At 44.9% G+C, this 22,642-nt stretch overlaps 2 protein-coding genes across 6 annotated transcripts in view; both read left to right on the top strand.

The window, feature by feature from the left end:
• Window positions 1-6,627, top strand: part of MLPH (melanophilin) — a 60,279-nt gene extending 53,652 nt beyond the window's left edge. For 3 of the 5 annotated variants that reach the window (XR_004427974.1, XM_033172268.1, XM_033172251.1), the window contains 2 exons: window positions 4,493-4,590; window positions 6,048-6,627. Coding sequence is in view for 4 of the 5 variants with exons in the window: in XM_033172268.1 (XP_033028159.1) it covers window positions 4,493-4,590; window positions 6,048-6,074 (125 nt within the window). In the remaining variant the exon portion in view is untranslated. The remainder of the gene's footprint in view (window positions 1-4,492; window positions 4,591-6,047) is intronic. The other 2 variants (XM_033172281.1, XM_033172260.1) reach the window with 1 other exon arrangement.
• Window positions 6,628-16,172: 9,545 nt separating this feature from the next.
• Window positions 16,173-17,269, top strand: PRLH (prolactin releasing hormone). The gene is made up of 2 exons (XM_033174233.1): window positions 16,173-16,288; window positions 17,060-17,269. Exons 1-2 carry the CDS (start codon window positions 16,189-16,191, stop codon window positions 17,221-17,223), a joined length of 264 nt encoding a protein of 87 aa, XP_033030124.1. The 5' UTR covers window positions 16,173-16,188; the 3' UTR covers window positions 17,224-17,269.
• Window positions 17,270-22,642: the final 5,373 nt, after the last annotated feature.

Below are 22,642 nucleotides of genomic sequence, written 5' to 3'. Positions count from 1 at the left end.
AAAACACAGTCAAAGGAGAGGAGCCTAATCACTCACAGTTTTCAGACTGGAAGGGGAGAGGAGACACATCCTCCTGCCACTCTCTCCTCCCGGGGGGGGGGGGGGGCGATGATGCACCAAGTAGCTGAGGGAAATATGCAGATAGGAGAAATTGGAAACAGACAGTAGTAAATTGGAAGATTATTTTGGAAGAGCTGCAGTCCCATCCCAGAGGGAGTCCTGATGGAATTTTAAAAGCAACAGAACACACTAGTGTGAACACCATTTATTACCTTTGCATGACATGAATCTGCAAACAAAATATTATGGTGTTGCTGCTTTACCCCCTATTTCGGGGAGGCCTGCTGAAAAAATGCGTAAGCTTCTAAGGAGCCACAAGTGTGTGTGTGTGTGTGTGTGTGTGTGTGTGTGTGTGTGTGTGTTTCAGGACTCTGCTTTCCCCTTTGGCCCATCCCACCCCCCTGATTTTGTCTTGTTGGCAAAACTTTTCAGATTGGAAATCAGACTTTGTGACTTTGTGTAAAGATTTCTGGCAGAATAGTTCCATCCAAAGGGTGATCTCCAACATAGTTCCAAATTGACTCCTCCTCCAGCAACAGGACCTCCTCTTTCTTCTCCTCTTTCAATCTTCCAGGTTGTGCAAATCTGCTCCAGAGGAAGGGGAAATCCCATAGCATGAGTGGAAGTTTGTTCCACTCATAGACAGATCCAGTTAAATGTCCCCCAAAGCATTTATTTGCTGCCACAGCAAGAATAAATGTAGAAATCCAAGTACCAGTAGCTAAATAACGACCACTTGCCCCAGGCCTCTGGTACCACGTTTCAAGTTGCTGATTTAAACAGCAGCAGCAAAATCTTTCCCCCTCCATTTGCAGAATAGTTCAGCTGTTTCATACTTCAGACCCAATGACTTCAAACTACTTCATGTTCAGGTATTTACTTCTTTTGTCTCCTGAGAAATCTCTATGTGGGACAAGAAGCTACAGTTAGAACTGGATATGGAACAACTGATTGGTTCAAAATTGGGAAAGGAGTACGACAAGGCTGTATATTGTCTCCCTGCTTATTTAACTTATATGCAGAATTCATCATGCGAAAGGCTGGGCTGGATGAATCCCAAACCGGAATTAAGATTGCCGGAAAAAATATCAACAACCTCAGATATGCTGATGATACTACCCTGATGGCAGAAAGTGAGGAGGAATTAAAGAACCTTTTAATGAGGGTGAAAGAGGAGAGCGCTAAATATGGTCTGAAGCTCAACATCAAAAAAACTAAGATCATGGCCACTGGTCCCATCACCTCCTGGCAAATAGAAGGGGAAGAAATGGAGGCAGTGAGAGATTTCACTTTCTTGGGTTCCATGATCACTGCAGATGGTGACAGCAGTCACGAAATTAGAAGACGCCTGCTTCTTGGGAGAAAAGCAATGACAAACCTAGACAACATCTTAAAAAGCAAAGACATCACCTTGCCGACAAAGGTCCGTATAGTTAAAGCTATGGTTTTCCCAGTAGTAATGTATGGAAGTGAGAGCTGGACCATAAAGAAGGCTGATCGCCGAAGAATTGATGCTTTTGAATTATGGTGCTGGAGGAGACTCTTGAGAGTCCCATGGACTGCAAGAAGATCAAACCTATCCATTCTCAAAGAAATCAGCCCTGAGTGCTCACTAGAAGGACAGATCCTGAAGTTGAGGCTCCAGTACTTTGGCCACCTCATGAGAAGAGAAGACTCCCTAGAAAAGACCCTGATGTTGGGAAAGATGGAGGGCACAAGGAGAAGGGGACGACAGAGGATGAGATGGTTGGACAGTGTTCTCGAAGCTACTAACATGAGTTTGGCCAAACTGCGGGAGGCAGTGAAGGATAGGCGTGCCTGGCGTGCTCTGGTCCATGGGGTCACGAAGAGTCGGACACGACTGAACGACTGAACAACAACAACAACATTTACTTCTTAAAATATACATGCAGAATCCATGGAAACAAAGTCCAAATCATTGCCCATGCAAATATGCTGGCACAAGTTCTATATTTGGGCACCATTGATGCCCAAGGTGAGGCATATGTGCCCGAGGTCAAGAAGTGTTGTCAGAATATGTCCCCAGACCACTTGAGTTCTTTTAAGGCCGAGTTGCTTTTGTTCATGGCTGCATGGTAGATCCCTGTGGACACGTGTGCCACCAGAAGGGGTGACCCCACAGCTAGTTTTTGGCCAGCTAGGCTTTTGCAACTTGCTAAAAACCAAGTATAACACTTTCAGAACAAGGGGAAACTTTTGTGTGTGTCAAAGGTCATTTTAAAATGAATGGGTGTTTCTTGTTTTGGTCATTGTTACAGTACTCTTTTATGCTATGAATTGTATGTGATTTTTTTTTTAGTGGTGGATAATTGGCTGTATTAAGGAGTTTCGTGGTTTAACATATTGATGTGGGTTTTGATTGTACTTTTGTGGTTTTATGTTGTAAGTCACTTGGAATACTTCTGCAGATAGACAGACGAGCAGGTAGAGTCCCCCAACATGGGCAACAAGAGCGCAGTGTGCCAATGTTCTCTCACCTTTGTAGTTCCATGAAGGTTCAGGAGTTTGCAACTAGAGCTCAGAAGTGAGGTTGTGTTTTTGCAAGGATAGTCTTTGCCTGAAAGATTGTTATGGTAATAGCATAATGTCATAGCCCCCCCCCCCCAGTACTGAACAGTCTGGGCTAGCAAGCAAAAATATGATGCCACTCACTCTGAGTCATCCATAGTATACTGAAATCTTATCCTGCTGTTTTATTCACATGTGCCGGATTCACCCTGCAGCAGTAATAGGCATGCTTTTTTAAAAGATGGGACTTTGCAAATTTGGCCAGTGCAGTTTTTGAAGTGTAGTGCAGACTAGTGGAATGATTACTGGACAATGTCTTGAAAAGTGTGGGTTCAGTGTAGTTGACTAGAGTGTTGGGCTTAAAACAAGTCGATCTGGGATTAAATCCCCACTTAGCCATGAAGCCACCAAGAGATGGCAGGACTTCTCTCAGCCAGACCTCCTTCACAGACACGTTACAAAGTGTGTGTTGCGGGGGGGGGGGGGGTTAAGTCTCAGCATCATTGTCCATGAAAGGGGAATGAAGTCTTTTCTCACTGGACTAGTCTGAGGTGTTGCTGTGCCCTCTGAATCTTAGAAACGGCCACCTATAAACCTGTACAGCTGTTTCCTTCATTAGGTTTCACAGACAATTAGATTTGATCCATAGTCATTTACACCCGGACATAAGAGAATGTAAAATGTTAACCACATTGAGTGGTACTTTGGCCTGGTATAAATAACTTCATGCGGTATAAATTGCTATATAAATGTGTCCTGAAATGCTGCCAGCAAGATACATTTTGTGCCCATGTTGTGCCATTCCCCACACCCTGAAATGCCAGCCAGCTCCAAGCTACAGAAACCAAGTCATCTGCGTCCCTCTCTAACTGGTGCCTGAACTCACTGTGCTCAAAAAATATTAAGAGCTGATGCAGTGAGCTACGAATTGGGGAGTCCTTGCTTCACATCTTACCTCTGCCATGAACTGAGGTGGCCTTGGAAAAGAGACCTTCCTCTCACTCAGCCTCCCATATGGCAGGGGTCATTCTCACATCACAGAACTGTTCTAAAGATGACAGCAAGATAATGTTTCTGAGGCACTTGGCAGCACTGTGCACAGGCTATGTGTTTAAAAAATTGTGTGTATCAGCAATGGAGGGTTACAAAAAGAATTCCAGTGTTGATAAGAGCGAGCTTCTGAAAACGAGGAGAATTCAGGGACTGGTTCAGGTGATGGTCCTGTGACTAGGGATGGGGAAATCTACCCATTTTGCTTTTCTTCTGTTTCACATTTTCCCAGGCTTAAGTTCGGTTCTCCTCATTTCCACACCAGTTTGCAGTTTATTTATTTTTAAGTCCTCGTGAAAATTATCAGTATTTTAATTTGCAGATTTCTCCTTTTATTACATATTTTCGTGTGCCACTTTACCTAGCATACACACTTTTTGCAAAGCAATTTCCCTAATATTTTGCATGTTATTTTCTAAAATATGCATGATTATGCACACCATGTCCCAGTAGGTGCATTTTTTTTCATATTACTTGGCTGGAGAACTGCAAGATTCAGAGAAGTGCAAACTTCAAAAGATGGCTGTGCTTCCGTTCCATTCCATTCCATTCACTTGCTTTTGGGGAAAGTGAAAATTTGGTACTTTCCCTTTTAAATGTGGACTGAATCGGACTCCCCCCCCCCCCCCGTGACTGAATAGACTATGAATCACTCAGTCAGCAAAACTTCTGAATGATGGAGATGTGGAGAAAGCCACCTGACCTTTACGGATAAATGGGCTCACAGATAGGCCTCCTGTTTTCACACACCTCAAAGGCTTCCTCTCCAAGCAGATCGTTCTAGAAAAGCTCTCTAAAGCAAAACAGTTGGTGGCAATGTCATAACAAATGCCTCTGCCTTCCATTTTTCAAGACAATGCTGATTCCTTTGCTCGGAACTCCAATTACAGAGGATCTTTGACACAGCGAAATCCAAATGGAAGAAACAGGAAAGCAGATCACATCTTTGCGGCAAGTATTCAGAATCCAGCTCATTGCCCTTCTATAAGCTGAAAGGTGGTAGACTCGCCAGGGACAGCAGAGAGGAGTTAGTGCAGGCCACCCCAAATCGAGATGCAGAAGGAAAATGGAGCTTTGTTTCTTGATCAGAGATTATAAGTATGTAGGCAATTCAAAATGGGAGAGGTACAATCTTTCATGGGTCCAGCTCCTGTTAATATGAGGAAAAAAGTATAAAATACTCAGCCGTGACAATCCCTAAAACAAGGTGAAGGTGTAGTAAAGATATAACCCAAACTTAACTAAACGCAACTCCAAAAAATGGGGTGCTGGCCCCTAAACAACTAAGTGGAATTAGACAAAAATATATACAACTCAAATGAAAACCCTCATAACTAAAACCCTAACGAGATGCCGGCTCTTCCTCGTTTCACTGGATAAGAGTCTGTTTCCTCAGAGGGAAATTAATTATAGAAACTACAGAAAGCTACAAAAGTCAAACCAAAAGAATAAAGAGCAGTAGGGGGAGAATCCTCCCAAACTATTTCATGTTAGTTGAACTCAGGTTAGCTAACCTAAACAATTTTGATAATAAAACTCATTACTTTGAAAAAACGAAGCCGCATGGGCTCCTGTGACAAGATGCTACAAAAACATGATTAAGTCTTATTCCACATAGTTGTTTAGGGGCCCTCACCCCATTTTTTGGAGTTGCGTTTAGTTAAGTTTGGGTTATATCTTTACTACAAGCCGGGATTGTCACGGCTGAGTATTTTATACTTTTTTCCTTGGTGACTGTCTTTCTGTTTTTCCCTGTTAATATGAGAACATGCATATCCTTGAATTATGCAACACTCCTTATCAGACATTAGACAGAATGAAAACCAGCTGATTATAAATTTCACAAAATGAAAGCACCATGCCTTTTGGTGACAGCCATATAATCGCCCAAACTTTTTGTCCTTGACATGTGTGCATTGTTGGGTTCTGCTTTAACCCTTTAACTGTCTCAGCCTTGGGGTGCTTCCAAGACAAGTAAGATAGCATTGTGGATATCTTTTTTCCTATGACTTTATTAGTGGCAGAACCCTGTTCAGTGAAAAGGGTGCACTACAGGCGACTCTCCATTTAGGTGGGGTTACATTCCAACCCCTGTGCACAGCAGTAAAATTGCATAAAATGGGGAATCGCCTGTATCAGCTCAGCAGTTGCACGGGGAAGAAGTTCCCCCTAATGTCAGCTGTGCAAGCCCCACGGTCCCTCTGGACTCGTGTGAGCCGAAGGGACAGCAGGGCCTGCACAGCTAACCAGAGCAGCTTACCACCCTGTTTTGTCCCTGCTCACTGAGTATCTCTGAAACAACCACCTTCACACCCTGCAAATAGTGAGATGGTGAATGTGGGTGAGCAATTTTGGCCCATCCTCATTGATACCAGAAGGGTTCTCATCAATGTTTTGATACTTTACAGAAGCCTGTGATGACCCATCGCTCTTGAACAGAATGAAGTCTTCTAAGAACTCAACTCAAGATTTCATCCCCTCATTCTATTTGCTTTCTTTTCTTCTTTCCATCTGTTCACCTGGAGTGCTAGATCTACAAATTTTCCTTCAAGGGGGCAAAAGCGAGAACTGCCTGAGTCAGGAAACAGGAAAGAAGCAGGTTACTTTGGAAAAGAATTCTCTGGGCAACATCCCTTTGAAATTTGGTTCCTACATTCATTGCAGCAGCACACAGTAAAAGGAATTTCTGTTCTAGGATTGACTCGTAGCTAAAATGTTTTTTCTTCATGCACTGCTAAAGTATGCGTCCATATTCTGATCATTTGGGCTGGTGAATTACAGTCATGTCATGCAGGTTTCAGTGCTCAGGATTTCACAGTGCCCTGCAGTAATAGGAGGGTTTTTTCAAGGGTCTGGAATATGGAACCAGAAGGCAGAATGCTAGGCTTGCATCCTTAGCTGCCTTTTAGTATCAGATGCTAGAGAAACCCCAGAACAGCACGCAGAGGAGGAAAGGGGCAACAGTCTGCCTGGCAAGCCAAAGCACTTGCTCTGATGGAACGTGGGATTCTTCTCCAAGTGTCCTGCGGTTCCTTGAAGACTAACAAATTTACTACGGCATCATAAATGAACTAGAGCCCATTTTGGAGCCCCGTGGCAACACAGGGCACAAGGAGAGCCTTGCTAGACCAGGCCATTTCCCACAGTGGCCAACCAGATGCTCATGGGAAGTCCACCAAAGAGGGTAGGAGCAGCACAGACCTCTGACCCTCTTCCTCCCCACTGACTTGCACCATAATACATAGGTTTTTGTCAGCCTTCAAGGTTCACAGAACTCTTTGTTGGTTTTGCCATGCCAACGTCTTGCGGCTCTGTCTCTGGAATGTGTTAGGGCTCTGGTGCTTAGCCAGGAGTGCAGGCCGTGGTTGCACAGGCACCAGTCAGAGAGGCTTTCTGCTCAGATTTCTCCATGTAGGGCATAGAATCCTAGAGTTGGAAGAGACCCCAAGGGCCATCCAGTCCAACCCCCTGCCAAGCAGGAAACACCATCAAAGCATTCCTGACAGATGGCTGTCAGAGTTGCAGAAATGGGGTGGGGGAGAGAGAGATGAGAAACTAAAATGGCAGGAAGTAAAATGGCAGAAACTGGGGGAACCATGGCTGAGTGGAAGGTCAGGACTTTTCAAGGTCTGATCCCTGGCACCTCATAGACAACACTGGGCAGAGCAGAGGCGGAGATGCTTGTATGGCCATGCCATTCCTTCCACGTTATAGTGGCATGTGTCTTTGCAGAGCTTTAGGTGGATGAAGAGCAGGCTTATGAGTAACAATGCTTAAATGAGATATGAAAAGAATCCCCTATTCCATATGCTCTAGTAGAGGAATGCAAAATTCTTTCTCTTACTTCTGATAAGCACATTAAGTAGAGGCTCAAGGAAGCACATCTGAATTGCTGTTGAAGGTCAAATATTGCGATAGGCAGATACGCTCACAGTTGCAGACCTGACTTCTTCCCTCTGCAAGTTGTCATGATAAATAAGTGATAGGATAAACAAAATAAAAAATTCCTTCCAGTAGCACCTTAGAGACCAACTAAGTTTGTTCTTGATATGAGCTTTCGTGTGCATGCACACTTCTTCAGATACAAAATGCACACGAAAGCTCATACCAAGAACAAACTTAGTGAGCTCCCGTTGCTTGGTCCCAGCTCCTGCCCACCTAGCAGTTCGAAAGCACGTCAAAGTGCAAGTAGATAAATAGGGACCGCTCCAGCGGGAAGGTAAACGGCGTTTCCGTGCGCTGCCCTGATTCGCCAGAAGCAGCTTTGTCATGCTGGCCACATGACCTGGAAGCTGTCTACGGACAAACGCCGGCTCCCTCGGCCTATAGAGCGAGATGAGCGTCGCAACCCCAGAGTCGGACACGACTGGACCTGATGGTCAGGGGTCCCTTTACCTTTTTAAGGTGCTACTGGAAGGAATTTTTTTATTTTGTTTTGACTGTGGCAGACCAACATGGCTACCTACCTGTAAGTGATAGGATAGTTAGCTTTCAACCCTGATTTCAGCTTACTTCTGAATTGTATAGAATTGTACTGTCTTCTTCAGGTATCCTTTGAAACCTCCTCAGGATAAATCAAATGTTATGACAAACTCTCAAATTCATCCCCAAATAAATTGGTACCGTGAGCCAAAGGGCACAATTAACATTTCGCCCTCACGTAGTCCATCTGGAGTTTCTGTTAAAGTGCTTCAAATTCCACATTCGATTCATTTCCATTTTAATTTCTTTTCTTTTACTGAAATCCAAACTTTTTTTTTACACAACCATACAGTGTCACCCTGAATGTCCAGGATTTATATGGCACCATGCCCATGTGACTGGCACTCAGACACATGGAGGTACAGGAACACAATTTTTACCACACACTGAGGGATATACAAAGGACCCTTAAAATGTGTGCCCCTCCCTCCTTTGCTTGTAAAGCTTTGCCCTGTGAACAAACCCACAGAAAGCACCAAAGGCTCCTGCTAAGACAACTCACTGCATCGCTGGCAGGAATCCTCTTATGCCGGGAAGCATTTTCCCCTTGCAGCACCCACATCCACGCAGGGCCTCTGAAATGTGTCTCATTTGCCACCAGCCTTTTACGTGTCCCACATCCCCTCCAGTGATGTCCATTAGTTTCATGATGCAGTCGAAGGGCAGAAGCGCGTGCTGCCTTTAGTTCCACGGTTCTTTTCCCCAGGGCTATTTTTATCAGATAACGTAGCTGTTGCGCAAAGGACCAGTGGAAGGCGGGGGCCACCCCCAACCGAAGGCTCCTCACAAGTGCTTTACCCATTTAGAGAGAAGCCCCAGGGACAAAAGAGGTAAAGAACATCGCCTAATGTCTCCTTTTGGCCTAAGATAAAACATAGTCATTCTGCTCATCTAAGCCATTGGCCTCTATCCATGTATCTATCGTATGTATACGCTAAATCATACAATAAACACTGGCATTGTGCTCCTATTAAGCAATGTTTCCTGCAGTATCTTTTTCCCCTTCCTGGTTTCTGGAGGGAGGTGGGGAGGGCAGGGCAGGGCAGGGCAGGGCACTTCATTCCTACCAGCTCACACTTCTGCCTTAACCAACTAGTGCTAATAATGTCTTATTAGTATATATATATATATAAATATTAATAAAGGAAACAAAGTTTTGACGCCAAAGCAGAAAATGGAGAAATCAGCTAGTGAGAAATATAGCACACCACCCCTTTATATTTCCATGTTGCTTACCACATGGGAGGAAATTATTTCAGGTAGCAGACCAAATGCCATCCAAATCTGATTTGTGAGATTTCGAACCACAGAAGGTTTGTTGTCAAACACAGGTCTCTTAAGCAAGGTAATATACTTTATGTTCTTGAATGGAAAGGCTTGATAGTTTATCAGCGCACAAAGCAAAAGAGGCATTTTGTCGTAGGTTAATTAATAACGGCATGTAGAATGGATGGAGTTTCCAGGCCAGCCTTCAATGCTACGTAATTCCTAGCATTTCAGAATGGGGTGGTGTAAACCTAATAGTGGGAGAGGCTTTCAGGAGCTTCCTGAAAACCCAAGGCTGCGTGGGTTGTGCCTTTAAAAGAGTTGTTACTTCATGACAAATTTTTTTCTTGTGTTTGGGTGATCTGACATTCCAAGGATGTCTCAGAGAAGATTGGTGCAGTGGGATAAAATGGAGATTCTGCCTTATCTCATGGAAGTGAATCATATTCAGTCATTTTAGGACTTTCTGCACCAAAGTTTTATTTGCTGGAATGTCACTAGAAAATCCTCCCAAGAAATGAAAAAAACTCAAAGCAGGGACAGGGCGTGAATGGACGAAGAGGCTCCTCAGAAGCCCTCAGGGGTACATTGGAGGCAGCTGGGCACCCACACACTTGATAGGCATTGCCAGCATTTTTTTTTCTGGGGGTACTCAAGGGTACACAATACCGGCAACCCCCCCCCCCAATGTTAAAAGTGTGAAACTTACTGTAACAACTTCATGGTTACTGGCACCTTTTTATCTTCTTTTTTTAAAAAAGCGCTGGGCATTGCCATTCAGATGGTGTGCATGTGCCGTATCTTGTGATCAATTATGTGGGGAAGGGCTTACCTGCCCCCCCATATTTTATTCAAGTTGACACCCCTGTAGCCATTGACAGCTAGGGCTGGCAATCTTAAGTTCATTTCTTCACATTTCCACAGCAATTCATTCCCCCCCCCCTTTTTTTTAAAAGGCCTCGAGAAAATTCATCAGGATTTCTGTACAAATTTATCCTCATACACCTTGCTTTGTATTTTTCATACGCAATTTCCCCAATTGTGCACATTTTGTAAAGCAGTTTCCTCATACAAGCATATTTTTGTATGTTGCATCCCGTGATATATGCATTTTTACAGTGGTGGACTCTGGGCTCTCGGAATTCAGTGGGGCCGCCATGTGCAAGGCTGGAATTCAGCTCCCCTGCCTCTTGGGCTCCCCCTGCAAGGCAGCGCCCAGTGTGGCCAAGCCAGTCACACTACCCTAAAACTGCCTCTGGTTTTTGTGCACAGCATATACATTTTTGCCCTCATAACTTGGCTAGAGAATTCTACTGCAAAATCTGGAGAAGGGTAACTGTGTTTTGGTTTACCCCCCCCCCCAAACACACACACACCTGAAAGTGCAAACCAGGCAGGTTCACTTTTAAATGCAAACTGAATCCAATTTCTCCTGCAGCCCTAAAGACAGCTCTTGCGGCTACTTTGCCTGACCCCCACTATCACTGCTTTCCAGGCCAACTCAGTCTTGCTCCTAGCTGCTCTGGGTAGGGATAAATAAAAGTACCTTTAGTGGCTTTCAAACCAATCTCTGGAAAATCAGGTGCTGCTTTTGGATAAAATAGTATATTTTGAAATGCCTTGGTTAGTTAGTTAATTCTGGTATGTTGACACATACACTGCCCGTCCAATCCTTGACACATTACCCTTTTATCTAAAAGTCCCATGTGGGAAATTTGCTATTTGCTTGAAGTCCAATAGCAGGCCTTCATTACTGGGAAGGGAATATTATGTTTCCTAGTTACAGCTGCAACCCACGAGAGAGAGAATAGCTTGATGTACAGTTTGCTCAAGACAACAACCTAAACATTAGCATATGGTTATGGTAAACATCCCTGCAATTCTCTGTGCCCAAAGAGGGCCCCCACTGCAACACAGCTAATACAAAATACAAACACCACAAATCCTAAAAACCTAACTTTCATGTCTTATGTAGTACTGAAAACTAAACATGACAGACCTTGGCAATCAAAATCTAAAGTATCCTGAAACCACAAAACACAACATTGCAAATAGCAGAGAGTCTGTCCAAATGAATCCCAATCATGCAGCTACAACAAAAATGCCACTGAAGTATAATTTATGGCTATGAAGCAAACTCCCAGACTTCCCTGTGCAAAACTTGGATTTGGAGACACCGTCAGGTCTCCCTATTTTCACTAAGAAAATGCTGGCGCCAGAGATCAGGCCATAGCAGCTCCACTCCTGTCCTAGGTTTATATTACAAGACTGGTGTTCCTTAACCATTTTAACTGTGTTGTTCTCATAATCTGTCAGCCATCAAAATAGAAGATGCAATATAAATACACTTTTCACTCATACAGCACAAAAACGTACAGCCTGAGGTGAAGAATTCTCCACTTCCCAGAATGCTATTCCCTTTGGGCCAGAATTAAACAGGGGTGGGGTAAATTTGTGCTTCCACTCCAGTAAGTTTTTGCAGAACCAGGGATAAATCTATTGTGTGCCACCAAAACTCTGGAAACCCACAATTCCATAGTGAAAGTATGCACACACACACACACACACACACACAAAAACACACACACTTTAGGTGCACAAGCAACTACCACCCCAGAGAGGAGAGGCAAAGTTTGCTGTGCTGTGCAACCCATGACTGAAGATCAGCCCAGAAGAAGAATGGAGAAAAGATGGCCTCCCCCTCTTCGGATCTCTTTCGGTGCATGCACTGAAATATAATGGATCATGCTCATGGTTTCCAGTGACATGGGAAGCAAACCCCACCATGCAGAGAGGAGCCCAGAAACGGAACGGTAGATTTCTTTGTATAATTGCTCTCCCCTCTCGCTAGGAATCCCCGCAGTCCAACTCAGGGAGTTCTGCAGGCCACAGTCATGTATTCCGAGTTCGTGAGAATCAGTGTCTCTGGCTATACCTCACATATCCCATCTGCCAATACACTCATATCACCTGTTTCTCAGTGGAGTACAACACAATTTTAAACAGTTTTAGATGTGGGTGTTGTTAATCACTGTTAAAATGTTTTGCTTTATGGTTAATTTCATTACTTTTGCTACTTTGCTGTTTGCCATCCTTGGCTCCTTTGGGATGAAGGCTGAGATAGAAATTTAATCACCAACATCACCAACATCACCATGACAAATTGGAACAAAATAATTGCACATTTGATTCCTGCATTGCAGCGGGTTGGACTGGATGATCCTCGCGGTCCCTTCCAGCTCTACAATTCTATGAAAACAAACAAGGTGTACAAATGCACTCAAAACAAAATAAAATAAAAATAATCCTTCCAGCAGCACCTTAGAGACCAACTAAGTTTGTTCTTGGTATGAGCTTTCGTGTGCATGCACACTTCTTCAGATACAAATGCATTTAAGCATTTTTGCCCAACTTATTCTAGTTAATCAATGTGAACTAAGTGGTCACACAATATATGGAAGATGACATAGTACACAAAGGCAATTCATTGGCAATGGTCTCCATGTGGACAGAAGGAAGGAACGGGGTCGGGGTGTGAGCTTTGAACATCTGCAGTTTAATCTTGGAGTGTTGGTTTTTAGGCTGCAGTCCTGTACAATGTAATACACATTGTAGTACACATACACATTCTCACCTGGGAGAAAGTCTCCTTGAACTCGGTGGGATTTACATCAGAGTAGGCATGCATACGATTTCCCTGTTAATAACCAAATATGCATTTTAGGATATTAGAGTACTATACAAAAGCTGAATTCTCAGGTGCAATATAATAGGAAGAAGGACCCATCTTTCGCAGCCCATAACATAAGTTGTTATGGGATGATGGGAGGATTATGCCGAGATGCCTTGTTCCAGTCCTGGTGATGTCACAGGCAGCCATACATAGACAAAGGGACAGCATAAAAAGGAATAGAGCAACCACCGGCTCTCACCGCGTCACTCCCTGAAAGGAGAGCAAAGCACTGCCACTCTCCATCACTCTAGGGGAAAAGTAAGTATTCCTCTTCAGTTCTGCTTTTCATTGCCTGTTTCAGAAAAAAAGTCGGGGTGAGCGAGACTAAATAGATGGCATGCTTTGTGTGGCACCTGTAGCCTCATCAAATAAATCTGGGGAGCTCTCTCAGTTAAATGCCTTTCCACTCCCATGCCCATCGTGAGCATTTTATAACTTTGCTGCTTTGTTGTGTGTGTGTGGGCTTGTAATTTCATTTTAAAGTGATAATGGTTTGCTAGGGTAATAAAAACCAAAGGGATTTCTAGCTAGATCTTCTAACAGCTTGCTTTTATTTTCTTAAACCAAAGCTCAGGCATCTCCTTTTTGAGATAAACTAGTGCTGCTCCCAGTAAAACAAAAGAAACAGTAGATGGTGTTGTTCAATAATTTAGGGTTTTTTAACATTTTCAAGAATAAAATTGTCACTGCAATTATTTTAGGTATATACCCTAAGATATTGACATAAATGACAATCCACTGGGAGGCAATTATTATGCCAGCTTTCCAGTTGGGAAACTGAGGCTGGGAAGCAGCAACTGACCCAAAGCCAATGTGTGAGTTCCATATCTTATTCCCATTTAGGCTTGCTGGTTTTCAGAACGGACAGTTTGCAATGTATTTTGCAGCCAATAAATACAACAACATAGTTGCTTTTGGCCAGAAGCCTTTAAAGGTCAGGCTATAATGTGGGGATGGACAGGAAATGTGCCAAAACGCACCAGGACTTGGGGAAAGATGCCCCTAGCTCAGCAGGTGTGGTCAGCGCATAGGAAGGAAGTTTCCAGACCCAGGAGAGGACCCCTGTGCAACAAGTATGATGCTTAGAAATGGTGGTCCAGAGAGGGAAGAGCCCACAGCCGAGGCAGCAGCAGGCATTGTGCTTTCTGTTGGGTCAAGGCTGCACACAGATCAGTTTTCACAGACCCGACTCAATGTGCTTCCCCCCAACCAAAATCTGCACAGTGGCTCACAATTCCAATCAATTGTCAGCTGAAATGTCTTACCAGTTTAATTTGTATGATAACTGCTGGGCATTTTTGAAAATTTGGCTACCGTTATCCTGACTACAGTCCTGCAAAACAAATGCATATAAGTGTGTATATGCGGGAGAAGAGCTGCACACACACAGCCGGAAGTGCCTTTGAACTTTCTGCGGCAGCTTTTTGCACAGCTGAACTGGCAAGCAAACTTTAAAGTGAAAAGAGGCCGGCCCATTCATCGAGGTGCCATGGAGCCATTGCAGTAGAAGCTTCAGGAGCATCTCCAGCTCTGCACAGAGTTCTCCCCCTTGCACTTTCACGCAATGCTGTAGAGACATAGCAAGAAAAAGTGCAGACACCCTGAGAGTTAAAACAATTCTGGTTCCTTTTAAAAACACAAATTTGCCGAAAGTTCTTTTACTTAAAGACTGCTAGAGAATGATGGCAATTGTTCTTCCAAAGGTGAAAAAACAACTTTTATTAGTTAACAGGCTAATGTAGAGTGAAAAGCTGCATAATATGGCGGGGGGGGGGCTCTAAAGCCTGTTTGTCCTCTGAAGGTTAAAAAGTCCACATTTTGCAATACTAAATAGGAAATATTGAAAGTAATCAAGGGCCCCCCAATCCAAATATGTGCCTGTGCACACTGCAGCTGCCCCTCTCCTTTGACTGTGTCACAACTGTGATGTTACATTTGTACATGAGGACTTCGTTCACACATGAGACCTTTCATGGTTACGCCTCCTGAATCTTCCTCAAGGTTACCTGTTGGCTCCAGAAGGCAACGCTTGATGGGATTTGCTTGTGCTGTGTGTTGTTGTCTTCTCCCCTCAACTGCTACTTCCCCCCCCCCCCGCCCAGATGTTCTGGAAATCTGAGGTCCTTTGCGGAGGCATTTGTCTCTGTGTTGTGTGTGTGTGTGTGTTGTGTGTGTGTGTGTAACTCTCTTGTTCTGCTGAGGCTTCCCACCTAACAACTTGAGAGCTTCTGATCCTTATAGGACCAAGTAAATAATTTACTTATTTTCATTTTATCGTACTTACTCTCCAAAGAGCTCCTGGCAGAGCCATGGACTGGCTCAAGATTAGCTTTGCCTGAGAGGGATTTGAACCTAGGGCTTCCCACTTTAAACATATGTGATGGACTGGGATGTGTTGAGTCGATTTCAGCTTCTGCTGGAGAAGTGGCAGACTTCTGGTGATGCCTTTTTTAAAAGAGAGAGAGAGCCCATATTCTTCCTGGATTTCTCAGTCAGGTATTGTCTCAATCAGACATGCATGGATAGACAAGGATATTCACTTCCATTCACGTTCTCCCTCCCTCCCCCACCCCACCCCTCTCTCTCAAACAGAGAGGAATTAAGCATAAAAAACACAAAATCATGGAAAAAGTAGGAAACTTTTTTTAAAAAAATACTCCACATGAGCAGAGTTCACTGCATCATCAGAGACCCAGACTGCATGAGGAATGCTACTCAAATTCAAGCTCAGGGATGGCGAGGGACTGAGGACAAGCTGCTCATGAAGACTTGAGGAGGGGACTTGCATGTGCTCACTTTGAGCCTTTGCATGTTCAGGCAAAAACCTGAATGCACCTGAATACCCTTCCCTTCCCTTCCCTTTTCTTTTCACCCCCCCCCCCCCACTAATAGTTCTTGAAATGAACGTTGCAAACCTGTTGTGCATGTTGTAGAGTTTTGTGTTGCTGCTGTCGCTCACCCTGAAGTGTGCTTTGGAAGGGCACTTTCCTTGCCTGAAACTGATAGACCTTTCCCTTGTGACTGCAGTTGGGGCCTGAGTGTCACAGAAGAGGGGAAAGGAAAGAGACATGAGGCTTTTCATCGTCTGCCTCTTGTGCTTGCTGATGGACTGCCTGCTGCTGCCTGACGCCGAATGCCGAATCCTTGAGCGATCCATGGAAGTCAGAAGTAAGTTCTTGGGGACTGTATGGGGTAGAAGATAAAACTTTTAAAAGCAGCTGTGCTGAAGAGACCCTCACTGCAGCACTGGGAAATGGCCAGTGTCCCCTGCAGTGAGTTAAGGGGCATGGCAACCACTGACAACTGGATGAGCAGCTAGACCCAAGTGATGGGTGTGCAGCACAATCATCAAACCAGATGAAGTGGAATGTGAACTTTCATAAAGGAGTTCCGCTCAGCGGAGGGTTTGCTGATCTGTAACATGCACTTGGGATGAGTCTTGAGGGACCTTGGGAGACAAGAGGAGGGAGAGCCTACAGAAGGTGGAGGGAACCTTTGGCCCTCCAACTAGAGGTGGAACATTGTTGGAAGTTTTGAAGCCAGGGGAGAAAAACATTCCCCCTTCCTGGGTTGTCATCCCCACCCCCCACCCCCAGGAAAAGTGGAAATAATTGGTTGGTTTTTCTAATAGCATTCTGTATGCATCGAAAGTCACTTTGCTACATGGTGTCCTTCCTTGTGTGCTTCTCTTTCACGCCTTTATTCCTAGCGCACAATCCGCAGGCGTATTAGGCAGGTGTGAAATTAGACAGGTAGAAAAAATGCCACCAGTTCAACAAGGGTAGCCTTGCAAAAAAGCTTTGCAAGTGCTGAAAAGCTCGCGTTGCCTCCCCACAAACAAGTGTGCCAGTGCTTTAGAATATGGCAGAGCAATGCCAGGTATTCCGGTGCAGGGGTGGGAAGGACTTTTCTCAATACCACCTGGGCTTTGCCTTCCAGATCCAGACATTGATCCTTCCTGGTACACGGGGCGAGGGATCCGACCTGTGGGACGGTTTGGCAGAAGGAGAGCAGCTGGAGAGAATGCCCAGAAAAGTGACCACCGGCCCCAGCAGGCCTGCTTCCCCATAGGAGGGAGCGATGAGCAGCTGCAAGATGAATGATGCCTCAGAAGTGAACGATCTCCCATCCCGACAAGAAAGAACACACAAACACACACACACAAACACATCGCAATCTCTCCGGAGGCCAAATAAAAAATGTTGGACTTTTTGCCGTGTTTCCTTTATGTGTCATGCCAGAGGAGTAGAGTTCAAAAGCAGGGTTTGGCTGAAGAATTTCCTTAGCCTATATCTCTCCACGCCTTCACATTGTATTCCTTTTGCTGTCAAATTCATTTTCAGATTTCTTGCACCAGTAAAGGCTGTCCCTTTTGTGAATGACTTTAATGTGTTGCAGAACAACTATCCTTAAACTCCACTCCAAATCACCCATTGGTTGATGATACAAGTTTTTATTTCATTTACTTGTTTTATAGCACTAGAGGTGTACATTCTTGAGACTTAAAAAATGTAAGAGAACAGCTCCCTGTTCCCAGGCGCTTGCAGCCCAAAATTTAATACAACAGAGTTAACAGAGTAAGGGATGGGGAAGGAAAGTCAGTTGTAAATAAGGAATTAATATGCATTTCTTTTAAATACATACAGACTTTGACCAATTAAGACCCCCACCCCCACCCTAGCCAATATCAACATCATCCTGACCTTTACCGGACACCAAATCTAATATATTCCAAACAGAGCACTGAACCGGATATAATTAGGAACAGTTTCCACAAAGCTCCAATTTGCTCACAGAAAGGACGTCTGTGAATGGATGTTCAAGGCTCCAGGGGTGTAACAAGGGGGGTGCGGTAGGTGCTGCCCGCCCCAGGTGCCCCCACTGAGGGGGAGGGTGACAAAATGGCGGGCGGCACTCACCGCGGGGCCTGCATGTGTCTCGGGTGCCTGCAGGTTCCACAATGTCCACTCACTGCCTCCCCCCAGCTGTAGGGCGGCTGAGGCCCCTGCCCCTGCGACGCATCCTGCCGATATGGGCGCTGCGCCCCGTCCCGTCCTTCCCTATGGGCACCGCATGCCCCGTCCCTATGGGCGCAGCTTGCCCCGCCCCAGGTGCCTGATAGGCTTCCTCCACCGCTGCAAGGTTCCCCATTTTCAAATTTCATGGAGTCTTCAACACTACCTCTAAAATCAGAAAGGTATTGGGGTGGGTGGTACCCTAGCAGAATCCTCTCCTAACTCAAGAACCCAACACTATATGCAAACACTCAGGTTTAGTGGACTGTTGGTCAGGAATCCTGATCGTGAAGGTTTCATCTTGGCAAATCATGGCAGCACCCGTTCTTCCCACCCTTCAAGTTGATGCTGCACTGAGAAAGCCTATCAACAAAGCTGAGAGAAGATAACCCCGCCCCCAAAGCCACATCTCTGTAATGCAAGTCAGACTGACATCCTCATCTGGGATTAAGTGGTAATGGTTTTACTATTCACCAACGCTGAAGAGAAATATCCACAAGCTTGAAAAATTAGAATAATAGAACCATAAAAAGGTAAAGGGGCCCCTGACCATCAGGTCCAGTCATGTCCGACTCTGGGGTTGCGGCGCTCATCTCGCTCTATAGGCTGAGGGAGCCGGCGTTTGTCCGCAGACAGCTTCCGGGTCATGTGGCCAACATGACTAAGCCACTTCTGGCGAACCAGAGCAGCGCACGGAAATGCTGTTTACCTTCCCACTATTTATTTACTTGCACTTTGTCGTGCTTTTGAACTGCTAGGTGGGCAGGAGCTGGGACTGAGCAACGGGAGCTCACCACGTCACGAGGATTCAAACCGCCGACCTTCTGATCGTCAAGCCCTAGGCTCTGTGGTTTAACCCACAGCGCCACCCGTGTCCCTTTATTCTGGGTAGAAATGACTACTACTACTACTACTACTACTAATAATAATAATAATTAGTAGTGGTAGTAGTGGTAGTGTATACCACTCTATACCCATAGGTCCTTCAGAGTGTCTTTTGCAGGTGGTCTATGCCCTTATTTTTTCCAGGGTTCACATGTAGAAAGCATACACACATTCAGGTGTACATGCAGAGGCTTCTGTGCAAATGATACCTTGAATGCAAGAAGTATTGGGGCAGAACCAATGGCTGTGACCTCAATCATCCTCCTCCACATGCATTCCTACCCAAAATAAAAGATTCGCATTACTAAGATCACTTCAGAATGGATCAAGATCCCACTATTTATCTACTTGCACTTTGTCGTGCTTTTGAACTGCTAGGTGGGCAGGAGCTGGGACTGAGCAACAGGAGCTCACCCCATTGCAGGGATTCGAACCACCGACCTTCTGATCAGCAAGCCCCAGACTCTGTGGTTTAACCCACAGTGCCACCTGGGTCCCCAAATAGAACCACAGAATTTTAGAATTTGAAGGGACTCCAAGGGTGACAGAAGGCCATCCAACCTTTGCTTAAAAACCTCCAATGAAGGAGAGCCCAACACCTCTCATGAAAGTCTGTTCCACTGTCAAACAGCTCTTACTGTCAGGATGTTCTTCCTGATGTTTAGTCAGAATCTCATTTCTTATAACGAAGCCACTGGTTCAGGTCCTCCACTCCCGAGCACGAGAAAACAAGCTTGATCCATCTTCCATGTGGCAGCCCTTTAGATATTGGAAGATAACTATCTGATCTCTTGCGTGCCCAGGCATCCCCCATAAATAATGTTGTATTTGGGTGAAATCAGGCCACACCTTTATTGACTATGGATGTAACTGGCTGACTGACTGAACCCAAAGGGTGCTCATGAATGGCTCCTCTTCATCCTGGAGAGAAGTGACTAGTGGGGTGCCTCAGGGTTCTGTCTTGGGCCCAGTCTTATTCAACATCTTCATCAATGACTTGGATGATGGGCTTGAGGGCATCCTGATCAAGTTTGCAGATAACACCAAATTGGGAGGGGTGGCTAATACCCCAGAGGACAGGATCACACTTCAAAATGACCTTAACAGACTAGAGAACTGGGCCAAAGCAAACAAGATGAATTTCAGTTACAGGTGGGTAGCCGTGTTGGTCTGCCATAGTCGAAACAAAATAGGAAACAAAATAGGAAATTCTTTCCAGTAGCACCTTAGAGACAGTTGGTCTCTAAGGTGATACTGGAAAGAATTTCCTATTTTGTTTCCTATTTTGTTTCGAAGATGAATTTCAACAGGGAGAAATGTAAAGTACTACACTTGGGCAAAAAAAAATGAAAGGCACAAATACAGGATGGGTGACACCTGGCTCGAGAGCAGTACATGTGAAAAGGATCTAGGAGTCTTGGTACACCATAAACTTGACATGAGTCAACAGTGTGATGCAGCAGCCAAAAAAGCCAATGCAATTCTGGGCTGCATCAATAGGAGTATAGCGTCTAGATCAAGGGAGGTAATAGTACCACTATATTCTGCTCTGGTCAGACCTCACCTGGAATACTGTGTCCATTTCTGGGCACCACAGTTCAAAAAGGATACTGACAAGCTGGAACGTGTCCAGAGGAGGGCAACCAAAATGGTCCAAGGCCTGGAAACGATGCCTTATGAGGAACGGCTTAGGGAGCTGGGTATGTTTAGCCTGGAGAAGAGAAGGTTAAGGGGTGATATGATAGCTATGTTCAAATATATAAAAGGATGTCACATAGAGGAGAGAGAAAGGTTGTTTTCTGCTGCTCCAGAGAAGCGGACACGGGGCAATGGATTCAAACTACAAGAAAGAAGATTCCACCTAAACATTAGGAAGAACTTCCTGACAGTGAGAGCTGTTCGGCAGTGGAATTTGCTGCCAAGGATTGTGGTGGAGTCTCCTTCTTTGGAGGTCTTTAAGCAGAGGCTTGACAGCCATCTGTCAGGAATGCTTTGATGGTGTTTCCTGCTTGGCAGGGGGTTGGACTGGATGACCCTTGTGGTCTCTTCCAACTCTATGATTCTATGCAAGAGGTTTGGCATTGGCACTGGGTAGAACCCCACCCTTTCTAGCCCATCTGCTGGTAGGACTTGCACCTGGGGAGTGCTGTGACCTTGCCCCCACTGGGGCATCTGCCATGGATCCCTTTAACAGGACATGCCATTTTCTGTAGGGGGAGGCAGAGACAAAAACCTCTCCTCCAACCAAGACTACGCCTATCCAATGCCTAAACCGCCACTCAAGCAAATGCTCACCGCTAAACTGCTCACATCTGAAGCCAAGACCTTAAGCCTCTCACCCATAAGTCATTTCACACTCCAGACTGAGACACGTGCACCCATCCTGTCGGAATAAGGCCTCTTGGTTGAAAGCGATACCAGGGCACCGAATCACCCAGCTGCCCAGCAGCAGCACCTTGTGTTTTATGGCTCGATTCCCTTTCTTCCATGCCCAGCTCAGGGGTGTTGCCCCTCTGGTCACGCCAACTCTGCCTCTCCAGTAGCTTAGATCCAAGCAGCAACCCTTTGAGATGTAAACAAGTTTAGAGTGATGTGTGTCGGGGCAAGCCATCCTAATTTGACATATATGCTCAAGGGATGTGAACTGGTGGTGGCTGACCAGGAATGTGACCTTGGGCCACTTCACTTGGGCCACCGTGGGAGGCAGGTGGCTAGACAGGATTGACCGTTACTTTGGTCTGATCTGGCAGGGATCTTCTCATATTCTTATGAAATGGCACAATGCTGTTTTTTCCTCTTCTGTTTATTCTCTTTATTACATTTGGATACCAAAGAAAAACTATACTATTGAAAGCTTTTGCAAATAATTTGGAAGTGTGTGTTGTTTTTATGATTCCAGTTACAGGTAGGTAGCCGTGTTGGTCTGCCATAGTCAAAACAAAATAAAAAATTAAAAAATTCCTTCCAGTAGCACCTTAGAGACCAACTAAGTTTGTTCTTGGTATGAGCTTTCGTGTGCATGCACACTTCTTCAGATACACTGAAACAGAAGTCACCAGACCCTTATATACCAGTATATATAGAAATAGACTGGAAAGAGAAGTTGCTGAATTGCAACTCATTACCAAACTTAAAACCATGGAGAGACCTGGTCTGAACAAAGATATTGGATTTTTATCTCATTATACGTGACAAAGCTATCTTTAGCCATCTCACCCCTTGCTTTTTCCTGTAAAACCAATTGCAGTCGTTAACAGTCGCCAACAGGTTTTCCACACCCATCAGCCAATCCCCCATTCCCACCACCCTTCTGAGTAATACCCCTCCTCACTCTCTCACTGTATTTAAGGGTTTGGTGGCTTCTGTTTCAGTGTATCTGAAGAAGTGTGCATGCACACGAAAGCTTATACCAAGAACAAACTTACGGTAGTTGGTCTCTAAAGTGCTACTGGAAGGATTTTTTTTTATTTTTTGTTTTTTTTTTTGTTTTTATGATGTTAGCTGCTCTGAGCCCAGCCTCGGCCAGGGAGGGCTGGATACAAATAATAATAATAAATTGTTGTTGTTGTTGTTGTTGTTGTTGTTGTTGTTGTTGTTAAAACTTTTAAACATCTTCTCACAG

Source organism: Lacerta agilis, chromosome 1, assembly GCF_009819535.1.
Source record: "Lacerta agilis isolate rLacAgi1 chromosome 1, rLacAgi1.pri, whole genome shotgun sequence".
In the NCBI taxonomy this organism is placed as follows: domain Eukaryota; kingdom Metazoa; phylum Chordata; class Lepidosauria; order Squamata; family Lacertidae; genus Lacerta; species Lacerta agilis.
Note: the sequence above shows the minus strand (reverse complement) of the source record. Positions and strands in the feature narration are given on the sequence as shown.

What these genes read in the sequence shown, in the direction of transcription:
- PRLH (XM_033174233.1), top strand. Translation starts at nt 16,189, where the DNA reads ATGAGGCTTTTCATCGTCTGCCTCTTGTGCTTGCTGATGGACTGCCTG. An exon ending in GCGATCCATGGAAGTCAGAA is followed by an intron (nt 16,289 to 17,059) that starts GTAAGTTCTTGG and finishes TTTGCCTTCCAG; the next exon opens with ATCCAGACATTGATCCTTCC.